This window comes from Coenobita brevimanus, chromosome 91, assembly GCF_032717465.1.
Source record: "Coenobita brevimanus isolate Jiangsu-jjx chromosome 91, ASM3271746v2, whole genome shotgun sequence".
NCBI classification, from domain to species: domain Eukaryota; kingdom Metazoa; phylum Arthropoda; class Malacostraca; order Decapoda; family Coenobitidae; genus Coenobita; species Coenobita brevimanus.
In genome coordinates this window covers 37,652,422-37,673,105 of record NC_137044.1, presented here as the reverse complement: position 1 = coordinate 37,673,105, position 20,684 = coordinate 37,652,422, and the positions used below count along the sequence as shown (strand labels likewise).

The 20,684-nt window shown below is 41.9% G+C and overlaps 1 protein-coding gene across 1 annotated transcript in view; it reads left to right on the top strand.

Annotated features, from left to right (window-relative positions):
- The window catches only part of LOC145411965 (uncharacterized), a 25,003-nt gene extending 4,627 nt beyond the window's left edge, over nt 1–20,376 (top strand). The window contains exons 2-4 of the mRNA XM_080281936.1: nt 9,157–9,673; nt 19,595–19,774; nt 20,315–20,376. Coding sequence (XP_080138062.1) covers nt 9,157–9,673; nt 19,595–19,774; nt 20,315–20,376 — 759 coding nt within the window. The remainder of the gene's footprint in view (nt 1–9,156; nt 9,674–19,594; nt 19,775–20,314) is intronic.
- The last annotated feature ends 308 nt before the right edge of the window (nt 20,377–20,684 follow it).

The following is a 20,684-nucleotide window of genomic DNA, read 5'->3' as shown; positions in this document are numbered from 1 at the left end:
AGGGATAAAGGAGAGAGGAGGAGAGGGAGGGAAGGAGGGATAAAGGAGAGAGGAGGAGAGGGAGGGAAGGAGGGATATGGAGAGAGGAGGAGAGGGAGGGAAGGAGGGATAAAGGCGAGGAGGAGAGGGAGGGAAGGAGGGATATGGAGAGAGGAGGAGAGGGAGGGAAGGAGGGATATGGAGAGAGGAGGAGAGGGAGGGAAGGAGGGATATGGAGAGAGGAGGAGAGGGAGGGAAGGAGGGATATGGAGAGAGGAGGAGAGGGAGGGAAGGAGGGATATGGAGAGAGGAGGAGAGGGAGGGAAGAAGGGATAAAGGAGAGGAGGGGAGGGAGGGAAGGAGGGATAAAGGAGAGAGGAGGAGAGGGAGGGAAGGAGGGATAAAGGAGAGGAGGGGAGGGAGGGAAGGAGGGATTACACAGGATTACACAGGAAAGCAAACAGCAACAGACCTTATGGTCCTTTCGAGGCTGCTTGTTAGAGAAAACTATGACTACAAGATCTAACTCTACATGTTGAAGGATAAGGATAGGAAAGCAAGAAGGCTCCCCCCACCACCAAACCCTCCGGGAAAAAGTGAGAAAAACCACCATGCAGCATGGAAAAACTGACATGGAAATTTTATAGGAAACACTGGAAAGGAAAAGTCACATTCTATAATACTTTATCTATAAGCTACCCGATAGAGTAACCTGAAAGAGAAAGTAAACAAATAAAATAATTGTTACGGCATGACATTATAAACCGGTTACATTGAGTTAATGGGAAGTCTGTGGACATAACGTGGAAGCTACACACTGCACAGTGTGGATGTTTAGGGGTGGTGCAGCAGCCTTGCCTGGCGCTTTTAAGGTAGGCAGCAGTCAATCAGGCCCTAGCTCCGTTTGTTCCACTGAGACAAGGAACTCTCCCATGTGGGACAAGTACACAAGTTTCATCCTGAAGCAGTGACCCCTGGTACATTAAAAAAATCCCGATGGTGGTCACTTGACTAACAGGGACCCTCAGTGATCCACAGCCCATCACAGGTCGAAAGTAAGAGTAGTGACCGTTAACTCAGGGTTATCTGTGCAGCTCCTAATCTGTGCTTATATTGCTTTCTTTGCGCTGGGGAGATTGAAAAGTATATAGGATGGGTGTCTTAGATAATAGGGGACTGCACAGTGCACAGTGTGGATGTGCAATGCACAGAGTGGATGTTTAGGGGTGGTGCGGCAACCTTCCCTGGCGCTTTTTAGGTAGGCAGCAGTCAATCAGGCAATAGCTCCGTTCACTCCACTGAAACAAGGAACTCTCCCATGTGGGACAGTACACAAGTTTCATCCTGAAGCAGTGACCCCTGGTACATTAAAAAAATCCCGATGGTGGTCACTTGACTAACAGGGACCCTCAGTGATTCACAGCCCATCACAGGTCGAAAGTAAGAGTAGTGACCGTTAACTCAGGGTTATCTGTGCAGATCCTAATCTGTGCTTATATTGCTTTGTTTGCACCGAATAAATTGAAAATGTATAATATCGTGACGCAACACTATGTACGGGTACATTGTTTACGGGGTGTCTTGTAGACTAAGGGGGCATGAACTTACATGTACCGTAGCTATAAAAGCAAGTTATTCGGACAGAAAAAAGAGTCAGCTGAGGATTTTCGTGCAAATACTTGTCTAATTTGTTTTTGAATGTCTCAATTGAGATACTGTTCACGGTATCTGAGGGTAATCTGTTCCAGATATTTACAACTCTGTTAAAGAAGAAGTATTTTGCTTCGTGGGATTGGAATCGCTTTCCCATGATTTTGCAGCCATTACTTCTGGTTTGACTCGAGCGGTCTATATCAAAATATTTATTCATGTCTAAGTTGTCATATCCCTTCATGATTTTGAAAACTTCAATAAGGTCTCCTCTTAACCTGCGCTTCGTTAGGCTAAATAATTTAAGTTCTTCAAGGCGTTCCTCATATGGTTTGTTTCTAAGTCGTGGTATCATTTTTGTGATTCTTCGCTGAATTTTCTCTAATTTTTCAATGTCCTTTCTGTAGTACGGAGACCAGAATTGCACACAATACTCAAGATGGGGGCGCACTAGCGAGTTGTACAAGGCAAGTATGACTTTTTCCGATTTAAACTCGAAAGTTCTTCCAATAAAACCCACTAGCTTGTTTGCAATTTTAACCGCATCGGTACACTGCTTGCTTGGTTTTAGGTCATTTGATATTATCACACCAAGATCCTTTTCACTGTCTGTACTTGATAACTGAATATTGTTCATTTTGTAATTTGCATGGACATTGTTACTTCCAATATGAAGTACTTTACATTTTTCTGTGTTGAATTTCATTTGCCATTTTTCTGCCCAGCTTGCTAAAGTATTAAGGTCATTTTGTAACTGCTGCCACTGTAATTTTGAAGTGACTTTACTGGTTATTTTAGTATCATCTGCAAATTTGGATACTTTACAATTTAGACCCTCATCAATGTCATTTACATAGATAATAAAAAGTATCGGTCCAAGTACTGAGCCTTGGGGAACGCCGCTGATCACATTACGCCATTTGGATTCCTTTCCGTTTATCACAACTCGCTGTTTTCGGTCTGACAGCCAGTCTTGTAACCATTTTAGCGTCTTTCCTTTTATTCCATGTGCTTCTATTTTTCTCATGAGACGCTTGTGAGGGACAGTGTCAAATGCTTTCTGAAAGTCGAGGTAAATTATATCTACTGCTCTTGAGTCATCGTATGATTTGTAAACATCATGGAAGAAGTCCAGTAAGTTAGTTAAGCATGAACGACGATGTCTGAATCCATGTTGCGAGTCTTTAATTACATTATTTTCTTCTAGATAATTAACTATTTTATCTCTTATGATTTTTTCCATTAACTTGCAAACTACTGATGTTAAGCTGATTGGTCTGCAATTTCCTGGGTGCGACTCATTTCCTTTTTTGAAAATTGGTGTTACATTTGCTAGTTTCCATTCGCGTGGAACTTTCCCAGTACTTAATGATTTATTGAATAAGACAGAGAGTGGCAGCAGTAACTCATGTTTTGCTTCTTTGAGAATTCTCGGTGATATTTTATCGGGGCCAGGGGTTTTGTTTATGTCCGTACTATTTATGGCTGAAAGGATATCGTTATTATGGATAGCATAGTTACTAAGGACTGTGCTATTTGCTTGGTTTGTGGGTAACAGTAGGTTTCTGGTGGTGTTTTCTACTGTAAAAACAGACGCAAAGTAATCGTTAAGAATGTTTGCCATTTCGACCTCATTTTCAGTGTGTCTGCCATTGTTTGTTTCTAGAGGACCTATTGATGTAGTCATAACCTTTTTCTTTCTAATGTAACTGTAAAATTCTTTAGGATTTGATTTGCACGTATTAGCAATGTGGATCTCCAGTGCTCTTTTGCTTTGTTTAATAAGTCTTTTCGATGTGCGGCGTAGATTATCGTATTGTAATTTATCATCATTATTTTGTGTGGCTTTATATTTATGGTATGCCTGTTTTTTGGCTATTAAGTTACTTTTTATTTCACTGGACCACCACTTTGGTTTACTATTTCCAGCTGGACGTCTGTTACGTAGTGGCACACATGACTTTACCACTTCATTAAATTTTTCGGTGAATATTTCCCATGCTTGGTTTATGTCATCGGTTTCAGACATTTGATTCCAATCTGCAGTTGCAAGTAGCGCTCTGAGCCTGTTGAAATTAGCTCTACGATAATCTGGGACTTTTTCTTTGTTCTCCGTTTCTTTTACTTTTTCAGTAGTAATATTAAACTGTATAGTTCGATGATCACTGGAACTAAACTCAGGTCCTATTTCAACGTTGTTGACTAGGTTATCATTTGTAGTCAAGATGATGTCTAGGATATTGTTTCCTCTCGTTGGGTATTCTACGTGTTGGGAAAGGGCGCTTTCCTGAAGATTCGTATAAAGCTCTTGTCCTGAGTGTGCCATCAGTGGTTCACCCCACTTTGTTACCGGTAGATTAAAGTCTCCAAAAATTACGCTATCCTCTTGACAACAAATTTCCGCAATTTGATCATAAAGTTTTTCATCTGTCTCAGTTGACTGCGCTGGAGGACGATAGATGAGACATATATTTATTTTGTGTGAATTAATACTTAGCTGAACATAACTGGCATCTATGTTGGTAATACTGGGTTTGGATAGCACAAGGGGATGGAGACTAGTTTTCACATATAGTAAAACACCGCCACCAGCTCGATGTGGTCGCTCACAGCTGAAAATATTGTACCCTGTTAGTGAGTATTCCGCTAGAAAGTCACGGTCAGATGTGTTAATCCAGGACTCTGTGATGCCAATGATGTCATAATTTTCTAGGTAAATTAGAGATTCTAAATCCTCAAACTTGTTACGTAGACTACGTGCGTTAGCATAGCAGACTCTAATTCCGTTCCGAACAGTTGGTGATCTGACTTTGTGGATATTTACGTTAAGGTTACTGTTCCTGGACGTGCCGCGTTTTTTGATCTGAAGAGGGCAACTTTATCGTGTAGAAGTCTACCTAGCCGTGCCGCTCCTACTGAGTTCAAATGGAGACCATCTTTCTGGAATAGAGTATGTTGCTCATAAAACTGGTCCCACAGATTGACAAAGTCGACTCCCTCTTGCGTGCAGAGAGATTTGAGCCGGTTATTTGTGCTGAAGGCCTTATCATAGAAACTATTTTCTGCCTTGATCCTTGGGAGTATACCAGATATTATCACATTAGTGGACTTAGTTTTGAATCGTTTGATCATTTCATGATACTTTGCTAGCAATTCCTCTGATCTATTGCGGAGAGAGGAGGAGAGGGAGGAAAGGAGGGATAAAGGAGAGAGGAGGAGAGGGAGGGAAGGAGGGATAAAGGAGAGAGGAGGAGAGGGAGGGAAGGAGGGATAAAGGAGAGAGGAGGAGAGGGAGGGAAGGAGAGATATGGAGAGAGGAGGAGAGGGAGTGAAGGAGGGATAAAGGAGAGGAGGAGAGGGAGGGAAGTAGGGATATGGAGAGAGGAGGAGAGGGAGGGAAGGAGGGATATGGAGAGAGGAGGAGAGGGAGGGAAGGAGGGATATGGAGAGAGGAGGAGAGGGAGGGAAGGAGGGATATGGAAAGAGGAGGAGAGGGAGGGAAGGAGGGATATGGAGAGAGGAGGAGAGGGAGGGAAGGAGGGATATGGAGAGAGGAGGAGAGGGAGGGAAGGAGGGATATGGAGAGAGGAGGAGAGGGAGGGAAGGAGGGATATGGAGAGAGGAGGAGAGGGAGGGAAGGAGGGATATGGAGAGAGGAGGAGAGGGAGGGAAGGAGGGATATGGAGAGAGGAGGAGAGGGAGAGAAGGAGGGATATGGAGAGAGGAGGAGAGGGAGGGAAGGAGGGATATGGAGAGAGGAGGAGAGGGAGGGAAGGGAACGAAGATAAGAACGAAGTATGAATGGGAAGGTAGAAAAACACACACACACACACACACACACACACACACACACACACACATGCACGCACGCACACACATTTATGGTAGGTGGGGACGCTCACCATCCACTCACTCAATGTAGTGCTGCTCTCGGATGTCTGCCCTTTCCTCTCCTCCATCCTTCTTTCCTTCCATCCTCTTCTGTCTTTCTTTCCTTGTCCTTCTGCCTACGGGTGACTTTACACTCCCTCTTCTGTCTTTCTTTCCTTCATTCTTTCCTCTGCGGGTGACTCTACACTGAGTGACAAGCCAAATGGTTTCCTGTACACCAGGAAACTATTTACTACGCTGGGTGGTAACCATATAACCAAATTATGGCACCTGGTGGTTTAGTGGGTAATTACGGCGCTCCAATCGGATTGAGCCGGTGAAGGTTTATATCCAAGGGGTGGTTGGGGTTTATTGCTCACGTAATGCCACTCAGGGATGAGTGAGGCTGGTCACTCTCATCTTAAATGTCAGGACCAACTGTCTAGCCCCGGGCTCCTACGCTCCTCATGGGGCAACGTAGGACTGGATGATGGATGGATATATACGGATAGATAGATAGATAGATTGATTGACACTGATTGATAGATATAGATATATATCAATAGATAGATAGAGAGACAGATATAGATATAGATATATGGTGATTTAGGTAGCTTAAAAACTTCAAAAACCTTCCAACAATACTGTCAATAACGTCAGATATTTACACACAACATAAAACAACAAAATCACCAACTCGAAATTCAAAAGTTATCCCGCACGCCGCTTGGAGCATTAGTAATATCCCTTCCTCGGCGATTTATTTTTCCTGCCACACCTTAATATCCTCTAATATGGTGTTAATACAAGCTACGACTGTATTAAAAAATATAAATAACGTCACAGAGGACAGCAAGGTGTAATATGCAAAATAAATGGCTCAGGAAAAATGTTAAGAATTCTTCCATTTCAACGAGATAACGGCTTAATTTTCAACCCCGACTTGGCAGGCTTCGTAACACCTCTTCCTCAGCGATTTATTGTGCACATTACACCTTAATATTCTATTGTAGGTTACTGAGGCAACTGTGCCGAGATTTAAATTTTAGCCGTAATCTCTCATATAGGAGATTTCGTAACATTTCTTTCTCGGCGAACTATTTTTCACACTGCACCTTAATATCCTCTTGTGTGCGATTGATGCAAACTACGGCGGTATTAGCAAAGCGTAAATATCATACAAGCCAACAGAAAGGCCTAATTTGAAAATGAATCGCTAAGGAAAAAGTGCTGCCAAGCCCACCATTCCAGCGATATAACGGATTAATTTTCAACTAACTTTGATCGTTCCGTAAAACTTCTTCTTCGGCGATTTATTTTGCACCATACACCTAAATATTCTCTTCCATGTTACTCTGACTTGCAATTGTGCCGACATTAAAACCTAGGCCGAAATCTCTCATATAGGCCATGGAGATTCCGTCGCGTCTCGTCCTCGGCGATTACTTGGCACATATACCATAAAATCCTCCAGTATGTTATAAATGGAATCTACGTCGATTTTGAAAGTGATGGATTACATGAAAATCAATATTATGTGTAATATGCAAAATTAATTACCGAGCAAGTGGTGCTACGAAATCTGCCACATTAAGGCGGATATTTTCAAACCTTGGCGCCGACCGACAGCCTTTTGCTTTTGTGTTAAGCCATTTTTGTGCCTCGTTGTGTGCTCCATCGCTTATCTCTGGGATATGAGCATTATCAGTGGTATCAGAGAGCTGCCTTACACTTGCATCCACTAGCAGGCTTCGTAGCACCTTTTCCTAAGCGATTTATCCCCTACATTACACATTAACATTCTCCCGCAGGCCATTTGTATCGAGTACCGACATGGTTTTCGTCAGTAACATGCAAAATAATGCTGAGGTGTAATGTACAAAATAAATCGCTAGGGGAGAGGAGTTACGAAATATCCAGCCTCTCACACACAATACGATATGATGTAATTCTCTCTCGTTTGATCGTTTCTTTCGTCTCTCTCTCTCTCTCTCTCTCTCTCTCGTAAGCTGAATAAAATCGCTGTAAATCGTAAGTAAACAAAGGCGTCGCCACACTCAAGGGGTCCAGCTGAAAGAAATAGTGTGGCGGTGACAACACAAATTATTACGTCATAGTGTGTACTGGATTAATGTGTGTGTGTGTGTGTGTGTGTGTGTGTGTGTGTGTGTGTAAGAAAGAAGGAACAAAGGCCAGGAGCACGCAAGATTATTCCCTCCAAGATAAAAACAAAAACAATACAAGAGAGAGGCAAATTCAAGATGCGTTCATTTCGAGATGCCTGGACACACTGCGTTTGAAAGACTGGAGATCGTAGGAAGTAGGAAATACAGACAGAGGGAGACAGTTCCAGAGTTGACCTGTTGCATACATGTAGGACTGGGAGTAGCGCTTAGCTTACCTCCTACCTACCTATCTACCTACCTACCTACCTTCAATACACTGGAGATCATAGGCAGTAGGAAATACAGACAGAGGGAGACAGTTCCAGAGTTGACCGGTTACCATAATAAGGCTGGCGATATCACGTGAACGAAGAAAATAACGAAGAAACTAAGGCCGGAATAGGAATAGAAGAGAAAAGGAAGAGGAGGGAGAGGAGGAGGAGGAGGAGGAGGAGGAGGAGGAGGAGGAAGAGGAGGAGGAGAGGAGGAGGAGGAGGAGGAGGAGGAGGAGGAGAGGAGGAGGAGGAGGAAGAAGCAGAAGGCATAGAAGAAAGCAGAGGCAGAAGCAGCAGCAGCAGAGGTTGATGTAGACGTAAAGGAAGAATTAGACAAAGAAGTTGATGAGGCGGAAGTGGACTGTTAAGACGCAAAAAAGCAGAAGCAGAGGTAGAAAAATTAAAAGTAGAAGAAGTAGATGTGACGGCAGAAAATAAGTAGAAAATGGAAGAGTAGTACAGGCAGAAGTAGCAGCAGTAGATGTCAAAGTAGAAGCAGTAGATGTCAAAGTAGCAGCAGTAGATGTCAAAGTAGCAGCAGTAGATGTCAAAGTAGCAGCAGTAGATGTCAAAGTAGCAGCAGTAGATGTCAAAGTAGAGGCAGTAGATGTCAAAGTAGCAGCAGTAGATGTCAAAGTAGCAGCAGTAGATGTCAAAGTAGCAGCAGTAGATGTCAAAGTAGCAGCAGTATATGTCAAAGTAGCAGCAGTAGATGTCAAAGTAGATATAGAATTCAAAATTGATGTTTCTACATCAAAGTAGAAGCAGTAGATGTCAAAGTAGAAGCAGTAGATGTCAAAGTAGAAGCAGTAGATGTCAAAGTAGCAGCAGTAGATGTCAAAGTAGCAGCAGTAGATGTCAAAGTAGAAGCAGTAGATGTCAAAGTGGAAGCAGTAGATGTCAAAGTAGCAGCAGTAGATGTCAAAGTAGCAGCAGTAGATGTCAAAGTAGCAGCAGTAGATGTCAAAGTAGAAGCAGTAGATGTCAAAGTAGAAGCAGTAGATGTCAAAGTAGCAGCAGTAGATGTCAAAGTAGAAGCAGTAGATGTCAAAGTAGAGGCAGTAATGTCAAAGTAGCAGCAGTAGATGTCAAAGTAGAAGCAGTAGATGTCAAAGTAGAAGCAGTAGATGTCAAAGTAGAAGCAGTAGATGTCAAAGTAGCAGCAGTAGATGTCAAAGTAGAGGCAGTAGATGTCAAAGTAGCAGCAGAAACAGTAGAAAAGTAGTAGTACAATTAGAAGTAGTACAAATAGAGGTAGTAGTAAAATTAGTAGTACAAATAGAGGTGGTAGTACACTTACAAGTAGTACAAATAGAGGTAGCAGTACAATTACGAGTAGTACAAATAGAGGTAGTAGTACACTTACAAGTAGTACAAATAGAGGTAGTAGTACACTTACAAGTAGTACAAATAGAGGTAGTAGTACAATTACAAGTACAAATAGAGGTGGTAGTACACTTACAAGTAGTACAAATAGTGGTAGCAGTACAATTACAAGTAGTACAAATAGAGGTAGTAGTACAATTACAAGTAGAAATAGAGGTAGTAGTACAATTACAAGTAGTACAAATAGAGGTAGTAGTACAATTACAAGTAGTACAAATAGAGGTAGTAGTACAATTACAAGTAGTACAAATAGAGGTGGTAGTGCAATTACAAGTAGTACAAATAGTGGTAGTAGTACAATTACAAGTAGTACAAATAGAGGTAGTACAATTAATAGTACAAATAGAGGTAGTAGTACAATTACAAGTAGTACAAATTGAGGTAGTAGTACAATTACAAGTACCGGCAGTACAAATAGAGGCTGTAGTACAAGTAGAAGTACAAATAGAGGCTGTAGTACACTTAGAAGTGGAAGTGGAAGTAGAGGTGGACGAGGGAGAAACTGAAGTAGAACTGAAGAAAAGGAGAGGGAAGAGAAAGATGGAGAAGAGGAGGTGGAAGAGGAAGAGGGAGAAGAGGAACAGAATGAGCGACGAAAATGAAGAGGAAGCGGAAGAGGAGAAAGAAGAGGAAAAAGAAGAGGAAGCGAAATGGGAAGAGAAAGAGGGAGAAGAGGGGGAAGAGGAAAAGGAAGAGGGAGAAGAGGAAGAAGATAAAGGAAAGGAAGAACGGGTAGAGGAGGAAGAGGAAGAAGAGGAAGGGAATGAGGGAGAAGAAAAGAAGAAGAGGAGGAAGACGAGGAAGAGGAAGATGAATTTGGGGAAGGGGGAAGAAACAACGATTAATATCCAGCTAATCATCTCTTTACGTTTAAAAAATGCACGACCCAAGCCGGCAGGTAGGTAAGCGTTAACTACTGTCATTGAAGCTTTAAATAACTATGCAATGATAATAATACCTTCCCTACTCTTTATGACATCCAAATAATTACACACATTCAGAAAGCAACGAGTTTAAACAGACAAGGATGTTGCAGTAAGAGGTAATTATCCAAATCCCTTTTCTGTCCAGCTCTCTAATGCAAAAGTTAACCGTTACTCCCAGTCCTTCATTTATGCAACAGGTCAACTCAGGAACTGTCTCCCTCTGTCTATATTTCCTACTTCCTATGATCTCCAGTCTTTCAAACGCAGTGTCCAGGCGTCTCGAAATAAACGGATCTTGATTTTTTGTTTTCTTGGAAGGAACGATTTGCGGGCTCCTCGCCTTTGGTTCCTTCTTTCTTGCATTTAAAAAAAAAGGTAATTACCACACTGAGAAAGCATTGAGTTTAAACAGGCAAGGAAGCTACAGTAAGAGGTAATTATCAAAGACCCTGCACTCACAAACTGGACGAAGATCCAAATGGCTGACCTTGCCGGTGGCGTCGTGGTGGCGCGGCGGGGCAGTGCACCTCTCGTCTTGTAGCACCTCAGCCTGGCCTCCTGTCTCCTCCACACCTTGACACCCACACCAGCGCCAGGCCACCAGCGTCCACAGCCACTCGTGTCCTCGAAGATCACGCTGAGACGCAAATCACACACAAAAATAAAGACGACGTCCTTCTGCGATGCTTCTTGGGGAAAAAGACGGTGGCAAGTGTGTGGCAGCAGGGCAGGTGGCAGGTGCTGGGCAGGGCAGGTGTACCAACCGTGCTGTGTCAACGCGTCACTAACCCACTTGCCACACACCACATGCTACGTAATCCATAAGCATCAAACACAACCACACAGGGTACTAGCTAATCTGTCAGCATCTCTGGCTTAATATAAAATGGCTCTAAGAGTTTCGCATGCCTAGACAACTAATCGTAGGAAATAAATTGAGATAATATCACCTCTGGATCTGTGAGTGCATCTGAAGTATTGGTACACCTGATGTGCACACATGCACGACGCATCACCTCACCTGAAGTTGCCACCGACCCGATTTAAAGCACCATTAATTACAATATATGTGCCACTTTTCACCGCTCATTTATGTATAGTTTTTAGTTATATTTAATTATAACAAAATAAGTTTGTTACGAAAAAGTGACAAGGATTACTAAAATGCAATATATGATCACACTAAGCAACCGCACTTGTTCACACACGGCTTATGGAAGAATAGGGAGGAGGGGGGAGGGGGGCATTGGTTGGGGGGACAGGAACGGGAGTGGGGGGCTGTGGTAGGGGAGAGAGGAGGGGAATGTCATCGTCTGTTTTAAAATTCATAACAAAAGACGTGCACAGTTTGTGCTGTGAGGAGTGGTAACAACAGCCTCAGGGCAATGTGATGGAAAAGAACAAAGAGGAGGCCAGCTACACAGATGAACGATAAGTATCCAGAGGCGAACGTTGGGTACGATGAAGAACGTCTATTTTTCATCCAGTGTTTTATTTTTCATTTTGGTTCGCACTTGATAAACCTAATATTGGAAATAATGTGAAAGTTTTACACCAGTTTAACAAGATGCTAATGCGTTTGTGATACACCGATTAATATGAGAGAGAGAGAGAGAGAGAGAGAGAGAGAGAGAGAAGGAGGGATGTCGGAGAGATGGTGCCTTTCTGACATTGCACAGTACACCCACATTTCATCTCCTGTTATGATATTTTTCACAGTTTTCACCTGCATTCGAACAATCAAGCAGCTCCTGACTGTCCGTGACGCAGTTCTCGTTTTGCTCAACTGTCAGCAGACAAGGCACAAATTTTGCACCAACATTACGCATCTTCAGCTTTTTCTTGTTTGTTTTATTAAAATCATATGGCACGAACTTTTACAGGTGCCTACTTCTTCGGAAACATCACAGACAGTCAGGTGACGGATCACAGCACGCACTTTCTCTAGGCGATTGTCGTCTCTTGATGTGGAGGGCCGTCCAGATTAGGGATCGTCTGTGGTGGATGTTCTTCCTGATTTGCATCGCTAGAGTCCCTTGTGACATTGCATATGGCTCAAACAATTCTCCCCATAAGCCTGCTGCAACATCTGAAAAGTCTCTAAAAGTTTTGCCCATATCGAAAAAGATTTCACACCAACACGTTGTTCTTCAAGGCCCTTCGGTGTTCACCTTGCAACAAATGGCCAATTGCACTAAACACACATTCACTCAGGTACGTCCATCTCAATAAGTGATATGGTGTGGTGCGGCAAGTGTTAGACTAAAGTTCAAAGTTGCCGCCACATTGCACTCCCATTACAGTCACGCTACGCCGGCTGGTTGATGCACTATTTAAAAAGTTTGATCTCTTTTTGGACACACCTTGTATTCAAGCACTTCACTACAATTTTCTCCTGCTTTCTATCTATTGCTAGACGCCTCAGTCCTGTTAGGGGTGGCCACAAACGAGTCGCCTCCATGTCGTCCTGTCCCCCGCCATTTCACTGCCTTACTCCCAGCACACACACCCTTTCTCATATACCTCTCCACTCCATCCCTCCACCTCATCCTTGGCCTCCCTCTCCCTTTCCCCCCTCCACCTCACTCACACACACTCTCCTCGTTAGTCTCTCGCTAATAATTGAGGGTTTAAGTGTCATATTCTGGTCCAGTCCCATACGATGACAACCTATTTTTTTTTTCTATAATGTCTCTTCGTAATTAAATTTCTTGCCCACTCCCATCCGGTGAAACCAATAAATATATGACTAGTAACCAAGGAGACTCATTTTCACCCAGTTGTCAAATAATAACCCTTTCTTTGTATGATACACCTATTAATTCTACTTCTTGCCCAGTTCCGTCACATGAAAACAATATATGCAAATAGTAACCAAGGAGACTTATTATAGTCTAGCTGCATCAGACAAAAACAGTAAATAATTGAATAGTAACCAAGGAGACCCATGATCCAGGGGATAACACTGCTTTTTTCATATTATTCTTCAGTAATTTAACTTTTTGTGGTAGGTGGTGGCGACCATCATCCACTCACTTGATGTAGTGCTGCCTACTTCTTCCTTAGCCTTTATCATTCTTTTTCTGTGCCTGCCCTCCTCTCTTCCTATTTCTCCCATCTTTCCTTTCACTTCTTATTGCTTTTCTTTCCTTTACAGGTGGCTTTACATTGAGTGACAAGCCAAATGGTTTCCTGTAAGCCAAGAAACCATTTACAACGTTGGGTGGTAACCATATAACCAAACCATACGTGCTCACTGTGTGTTAACAAGTGGGTTGGTGGAGGGTTAGTGCCCCTCCCCGTAAAACAAATAACTCAAAGTCAAGTGGCCACCCCTTACGGGATTATGGCGTCTGGCAATAGATAGATAGATAGATAGAATTTAGCTTTTTTCCCAGTTCTGTTGGTTAAAAACAATAGATATGGGAATAGTAACCAAGGAGACTCATAATCATGCAGTTCTATCAGATAATAACAGCAGATATTTCAATAGTAACCAAGGAGACTCATTATTCCAGTAAGTGAAGACAATATGATCTTGTGGCCCTCTCAATGGAGCAAAACTGGGGCGGCTGAACCCACTAAACCACCAATTATGTGAAAAACTAGTCACGAATAAGTGCAGGGGAGTATGACAGTCCCATACCACCACTCAGAACCCTAACTGGGCCTAAATTAACAGCCTAAACCCACTGCACCACCTGATGTATACAGAAAAATAGTCACGAAGAAGTGCAGGAAGCATAGCTATAATTGCCAGCCTAAACCCACTAAGCCACCAGCCATAAGCAGAAAATTACTAGTCATGAAGAAGTGCAGGGGAATATTAAGTGAACTATTCTCAATAGTTGACAGCCTAAACCCACTAAACCACCTGCCATAGGTAGGAAAATGCTAGTCATGAAGAAGTGCCTGGAGTATAGCCAAAATTGACAGCCTAAACCCACTAGACCATCAGGCATAGGTAGAAAAATGCTAGTCACGAAGAAGTGCAGGGGAGTATAACAGTCCCAGACCACCCTCAGAACCCTAACTGGGCCTAAATTAACAGCCTAACCCCACTGCAACACCTGATGTGTGCAGAAAATTATAGTCACGAAGAAGTGAAGGGTATATAGCCCAAACTGACAACCTAAACCCACTTAACCACCAACTATAAGCAGAAAAATGCTAGTCATGAAGAAGTGCAAGGAGTATAGCAATCCCCAACCACCCCTACCGAGCCAAAACTGACAGCCTAAACCCATTAAACCACCAGCCTTAGGCAGAAAAATGCTAGTCATGAAGAAATGCAGGAACTATAGCCAAAATTGACAGCCTAAACCCACTAGGTCACCAAATATACCTTAAAACTAAATTAAAGTTTGAATTAAATGTATGTTTTTCAATTCAAAGGTTAAGTTGTGGGGCAGGCAGGAGTCTCCTTGGTTACTAGTCAAATCTACCCTCCAATCTGACTACACCTGGCCATCAACTAAGCTGGAAGAGGTTACGGTTCTTTGTCTAGTAACCAAGGAGACTCATTCCTAACTCAACTATTTCAGCTCTAGATTCTTTCCATAGCACTTCTTCATGACTAGCACATTCTGGTGTTCATCTCCCGTTAAAAAAAAAAAAAAAAAAGGCTCTATATCTCTTCCATAGCACTTCTTCGTGATGTGTTTGGTGGTGAAGACTATCATCCACTCACTTGATGTAGTGCTGCCTACTTCCTTCGCCTTTATCATGCTTTTTCTGTGTCTGCCCTCCTCTCTTCCTATTTCTCACCATCATCCACTCACTTGATGTAGTGCTGCCTACTTGTTCACCTTTATCATTCATATTCTGTCTTCCCTCGTCTCTTCCTGTTTCTCCCATCTTTCCTGTCACTTTTTATTACTCTTCTTTCCTTTTCAGGTGGCTTTACATTGAGTGACAAGCCTAATGGTTTCCTGTAAGCCAGGAAACCATTTGCAACGCTGGGTGGTAACCATATAACCAACCCATACTTGTTCCCTGTATGTCAACAAGTGGGTTAGCGGAAAGTTAATGCCCCTCGCCATAAAACAACTAACTCAAAAACAAACGGCCACCCCTTACGGGATTATGGCGCCTGACTATAGATAGATAGATAGTGGTAATAGCAGTAGTTGTAGTGGCAGTAGTAGTATAACGTGTCACACATACGTACTTTCCTCTTTATGGAACAATTCTTTACAAGGAAATCAGTGATGGGTTTACATGTTCTATGCTGATGTAATGCACGAGCGTCATTACCTTCAGATTATTTCTAGATGCCAAGAGGTGGTTAGGTTTTATTGCTCATGGAACGCTGCCTGCTAAGAGAGAGAGAGAGAGAGAGAGAGAGAGAGAGAGAGAGAGAGAGAGAGAGACTTATTATCATGACTGTCTTGTCCAGTATAGGACAGTTATGGTACATAACTATAGCCTATACAGTGCATATAGTGGCAGAGAGAGAGAGAGAGAGAGAGAGAGAGAGAGAGAGCGAGAGAGCGGATTTTAAATCTCACGGGTCAACTCTTCTATTCTCAACCTCTGTGTTTTATTTAAGATCTCTTATATCGATTAGTTTTTTAACATTTCCGTATAGATATTGATGTATAGAAACGTACTCTTGAAAAAATTAGGCAAGAAATAAGTATGAGAACTATATTACCAAAATGTAATGAAAAACAATACAACAATAATGTATAGTTATGTCTGTGAAAAACATTGTTTTTGTTAAATTTATGAAACAGACACGTGTGATTTCAATACAGTGATAATTGTGGTATGTCAAAAGTCATATTTAAATGTAATTTTTAGTGAAAAATCGGTAAAATTACGAGTTTGTCCCGAAGGCAAGATTCCCGATTCAGCCGGTATTTTGCTGCTGTGGGTTTGGTGTTAATGTTGAAGTGTAAAGTGTATTTTGATTGTGTATTTTGGTATTTAAGATTAAATGACGATATATTATGTGTGTATTCGCCACCCAGCCTGCCCTGGCATCTTCTCTGCCAACCAAAACGCTGCAGGTGAGTGTATAATGACAGATCTGACAGTAACTGAGGATGTGGGTGACCGTGTGGGGGAAGTGGCGAGAGAGGTTTGTCTTGACAGATTTGGGTCACCCCTACAGGAATTATGTAGCTCATACAGGTTAAATATTAACGCCTGATTGTTGAATATGATCAGCCTTAGTTTGGATATACGGGTGAATCTCCTTGCAAATCAGCCCTCAGTTTAACTAAGGCCACCGGTACATACATTGCGTTTAACTAGGGTAGCCCAAGCTGGAAAGGGTTTAGGGATTTTTGTCAAGTTAATATAGACTTAATGGAGGGTGTAAGTGAGAGTTGGAAGGGGAGAGGAGGAGGAGGAGGAGACAAAGGAGTACCGTATATATATATATATATATATATATATATATATATATATATATATATATATATATATATATATATATATATATATATATATATATATATATATATATATATATATATATATATATTTGTAATTTGGTTGGTATAGTTTCTGCCAAAAACTGATTTACAAGATTTTGATCTGTTTTTTCAGTATTTTAGATAATTTAAAGACACTTTCCTATGGCATTTTCATCACAAATTTTTATTGTACTCCAGAAGTTTTGGGTTGGTTAGGTTATATTCTAGAGTAAAACATAAATAATTTGCAACAAAAATGCCATTAAAGAAACTTATCTTAGATTTGTCTAAAATACCCCAAAAAATGGACCAAAATCTCGCAGTTGTGTTTTTGGCTGAAATGATAATTTTAATTTTTTTTTTTTTTTTTTTTTTTTTTTTTTTTTTTTAACACATACTTTGACTATTTTCTGATGGTTTTACATGTAATTTGAGTTTGTTTTGAGGCCCATCTTTATCAAAACTGCCATATTTTGCCAGTGTCTCCTCCATCACCACCACGGCTGAGGACGTTAATGACAAAAGCAGGGATGGTAGTTAATGAGGCACGCCACCACTTTATTTTGCCAGGTTTTCCTGGTTTTTCCTAGCAGTCCTTTCTAGAATTTTTTACCGATATTTTTGTGTGTGTGTGTATTATAAAGTTTTGATGTGTGTTACTGTATTTCATTTATAATTATAGAGTCTTTTGGCCATGTGGTGAGGATGAAGAGCGAGAGACTAATGAGGAGAGTGTATGTGAGTGAGGTGGAGGAGGGGAGAGGGAGGAGGAGGCTGAGGATGAGATGGAGGGATGGAGAGGTATATGAGGGAGGGTGGTGTGAGCTGGGGGGAGGGCAGTGAAATGGTGGGGGACAGGGTGACATGGAGGCGATTTGTTTGTGGGCACCTCTTTCGGGATTCAAGCACCTTGCAATAGATGGAATTAGAATCGTATTTAAAAAGCAGCCTTTGTGTATAATCACAACTCTGCCAATTGACACCAAAAGCAGGTCAGCATTTTGTAACACCGGCTGGACAATCATCTAACTTCTTTTGTGATAATTGATCCTGTCTATCTTATCTGTCTATTGCCAGACGCCTTAATCCCGTAAGGGGTGGCCACAAACAAATTGCATCCATGTCACCCTGTCCCCTGCCATTTCATTGCCCTGGTCCCAGCTCACACCCCCCTCTCTCATATACCTCTCCACTCCATCCCTCCATCTCATCCTAACCCAGCTTAATTTAATCTAACCTAACTTATCCTAACCTAACCTACTTCACTTTTACCTAACCTTATCATGGCTATCTTGAAACACCATTTCATCACATACTTCATCTCAGCTTCCTTTATCTTAATGTAATTTAATCTCATTTATTGTAACTTAACCTAACCTCATTTATAGCCTAATCTAACCTCTTTACACAGACTAACGTAACCTCTCGTAAACTAACCGAACCCAGTTTCCTGTAACCTAAACTGACCAAGCCTAACCTCATCCCAGTTCTAATCGGACCTGACCTAACCTCACTTCACCTAACCTAACCCACTCAGAGTTATTCCATTGCTGAAATGCAGTTGGCTGTAGAGAATGTTTGAAAACTTCATGATTTGTAATAGTAGCCATGGTAAACTCTGATTCTCACATTTCAAAGCTGCCACACTGATGCTGTTGTAAAAAAGAAATGGAAAGGACATGGTGAAAGGCCAAGAAATGTGATGAAAAATAAAGAGTATTGTCAGAGTTTCAAATGCCACAAAGCAAGAGTATCCAGTATGAGATTACAATTTTGGAATCAAGAAAAGTTATTAAAAATAAGAGTACAGTATCATAATGTTTCAAATGCCATAAAGTAAGAGTATCCAATATTATGGGGCTTCACTGTGTAGGAATCAAGAAAAATGATTAAAAACAAGAGAATCATAATGTACAGTAGTTTCCAATGCCATAAAGTAAGAGTATCCAATATTATGGGGCTTCACTGTGTAGGAATCAAGAAAAGTGATTAAAAACAAGAGAATCATAATGTACAGTAGTTTCCAATGCCATAAAGTAAGAGTATCCAGTCATACGAGCCTACCCCATTTGGACTCATAATGTAGTTTCAGATGCTGGCCATTAGAGTAGCATAGCCTACATGTGGGTTCTGTTATTCCAGCATCTGCTATACAGCAAACCCATGATATGAGAATGGACAATTGAGACCCAAGTTTGCTGATGCCAGCAGAGTCAGTTAACCTAACCCTATTTTTCCCACAAGTTCCATCTATCTATCTATTGCCAGAAGCTGTTATCCCATAAGGAGTGGCCACAAACAAATCACCTCCATGTCACCCGGTCCCCCACCATTTCACTGCCCAGCTCCCACCTCACCCCCCCCCATCTCTCATACACATACTCCATCATACAGTACATACCCCCCCCCCTCCATTATATGAGCATCATATCCGTTATCAAAGCAGTCTTCCATTAACACACCAGTCATATAACAGCACCTGACTGTATCCAGTCTTGTGAGAGTGACAGGGTTCAGGAAATCCCTAACTCTGACGTCATCACAACATTGGTAAGGCTGGGACACAGGCATCTCTGGTGGTGCCTGGCATTTAATGCATATTTTGTGTGTTTAGGGACAGACAGCCTCCATACTAAAAAGCACACTTTTTTATGCATTTTTAAAGCATCTGAATCAGTCAAGAGATAAGTGATTTTTGTTATTATTATTATCATCATCATCATCATTTTTATTATCATTATTATTATTATTATTAGTATTACAGTATTGTTATAAGAGATGGTAATTTCTCTTGGGAGAGGGCAGTGAAGTGGCAGGGGACAAGGCAACATGGAGGTGATATGTTTGTGGCCACCCCTTATAGGATTAAACCATCTGTTAGTAGATAGATAACCAATGGCTTTATTTTACCTGCACAGATGGTGCTGACCTGACCTGCCTGCTATTACCCCAACCTTCCTATCATCATAATGCAGCAGAGAGTCAGCAGGAAATCAGCAAGAAGTCAAAGAAGATCAGCAAGAAGTCAAAGAAGATCAGCAGGGAGTCAGGAGGAAGTCAGCAGTGTCAGCAGGGCAGGGAGTCAGCAGAGACATCCGGTATAGTTCTTTCACCTGAACTTGGCAAAGATTTTAGCTATTTTGCAGTTTATTTCCCTTAGCTCAGTGGCAGAAAAAGGCAATACTAGTGCTCAGCATCCTTTACATAGCACTTCTTTGTGACTAGCATTGTATCCATTCATTACTGTTTTTTACAACTCAGAATTCTAGTTGGAGAGATGGTAATTTTGGCCAGAGAGATGGTAATTTTGGCCAGAGGGATGGTAATTTTGGCCAGAGGGATGGTAATTTTGGCCAGAGGGATGGTAATTTTGACCAGAGGGATGGTAATTTTGGCCAGAGAGATGGTAATTTTGGCCAGAGGGATTGTAATTTTGGCCAGAGGGATGGTAATTTTGGTCAGAGGGATGGTAATTTTGGTCAGAGGGATGGTAATTTTGGCCAGAAGGATGGTAATTTTGGGCCAGGTTAGAGTAAAAGGGGTTTAGTGTGTCTGACTATTCTTGTCAGTTAACTCATAAACAGTGACTCTCTCTCTCTCTCTATCTCTTTTAATCTCAGGTAATTTTGTGGTTACAGGTGGAAGTCACCAGGCCTGGGTGGTTTTACTTGAAGGAATCCTAATCTTCCTGTCATCCTGAAGCCAAGTAATGAGGAAGTCAAGAATGATTCAGCAGGAAGTCAAGAGTCGAGGGAGAGCAGGAGGTGGTCTAGAGAGTCAGGAGGAGGTCAGCAGAGTCAGCAGAGAGTCATCAAGGAGACAGCAGAGTCAGCAAGCCAGGGAGTCAGCAGAGTTATCAGGGAGTATATACTGTGGTGACTCATTGCTGCCTCTCACCAAGTACAACAAGTGTGTGTGTGCATGTGTTTATCAGTGTTGTTGGGGTAAGAATGCATTGGCATTGTTAGGCCAGCGTAGGGAAGGTTAGGCCAGGCTTTGGGCAGCTTT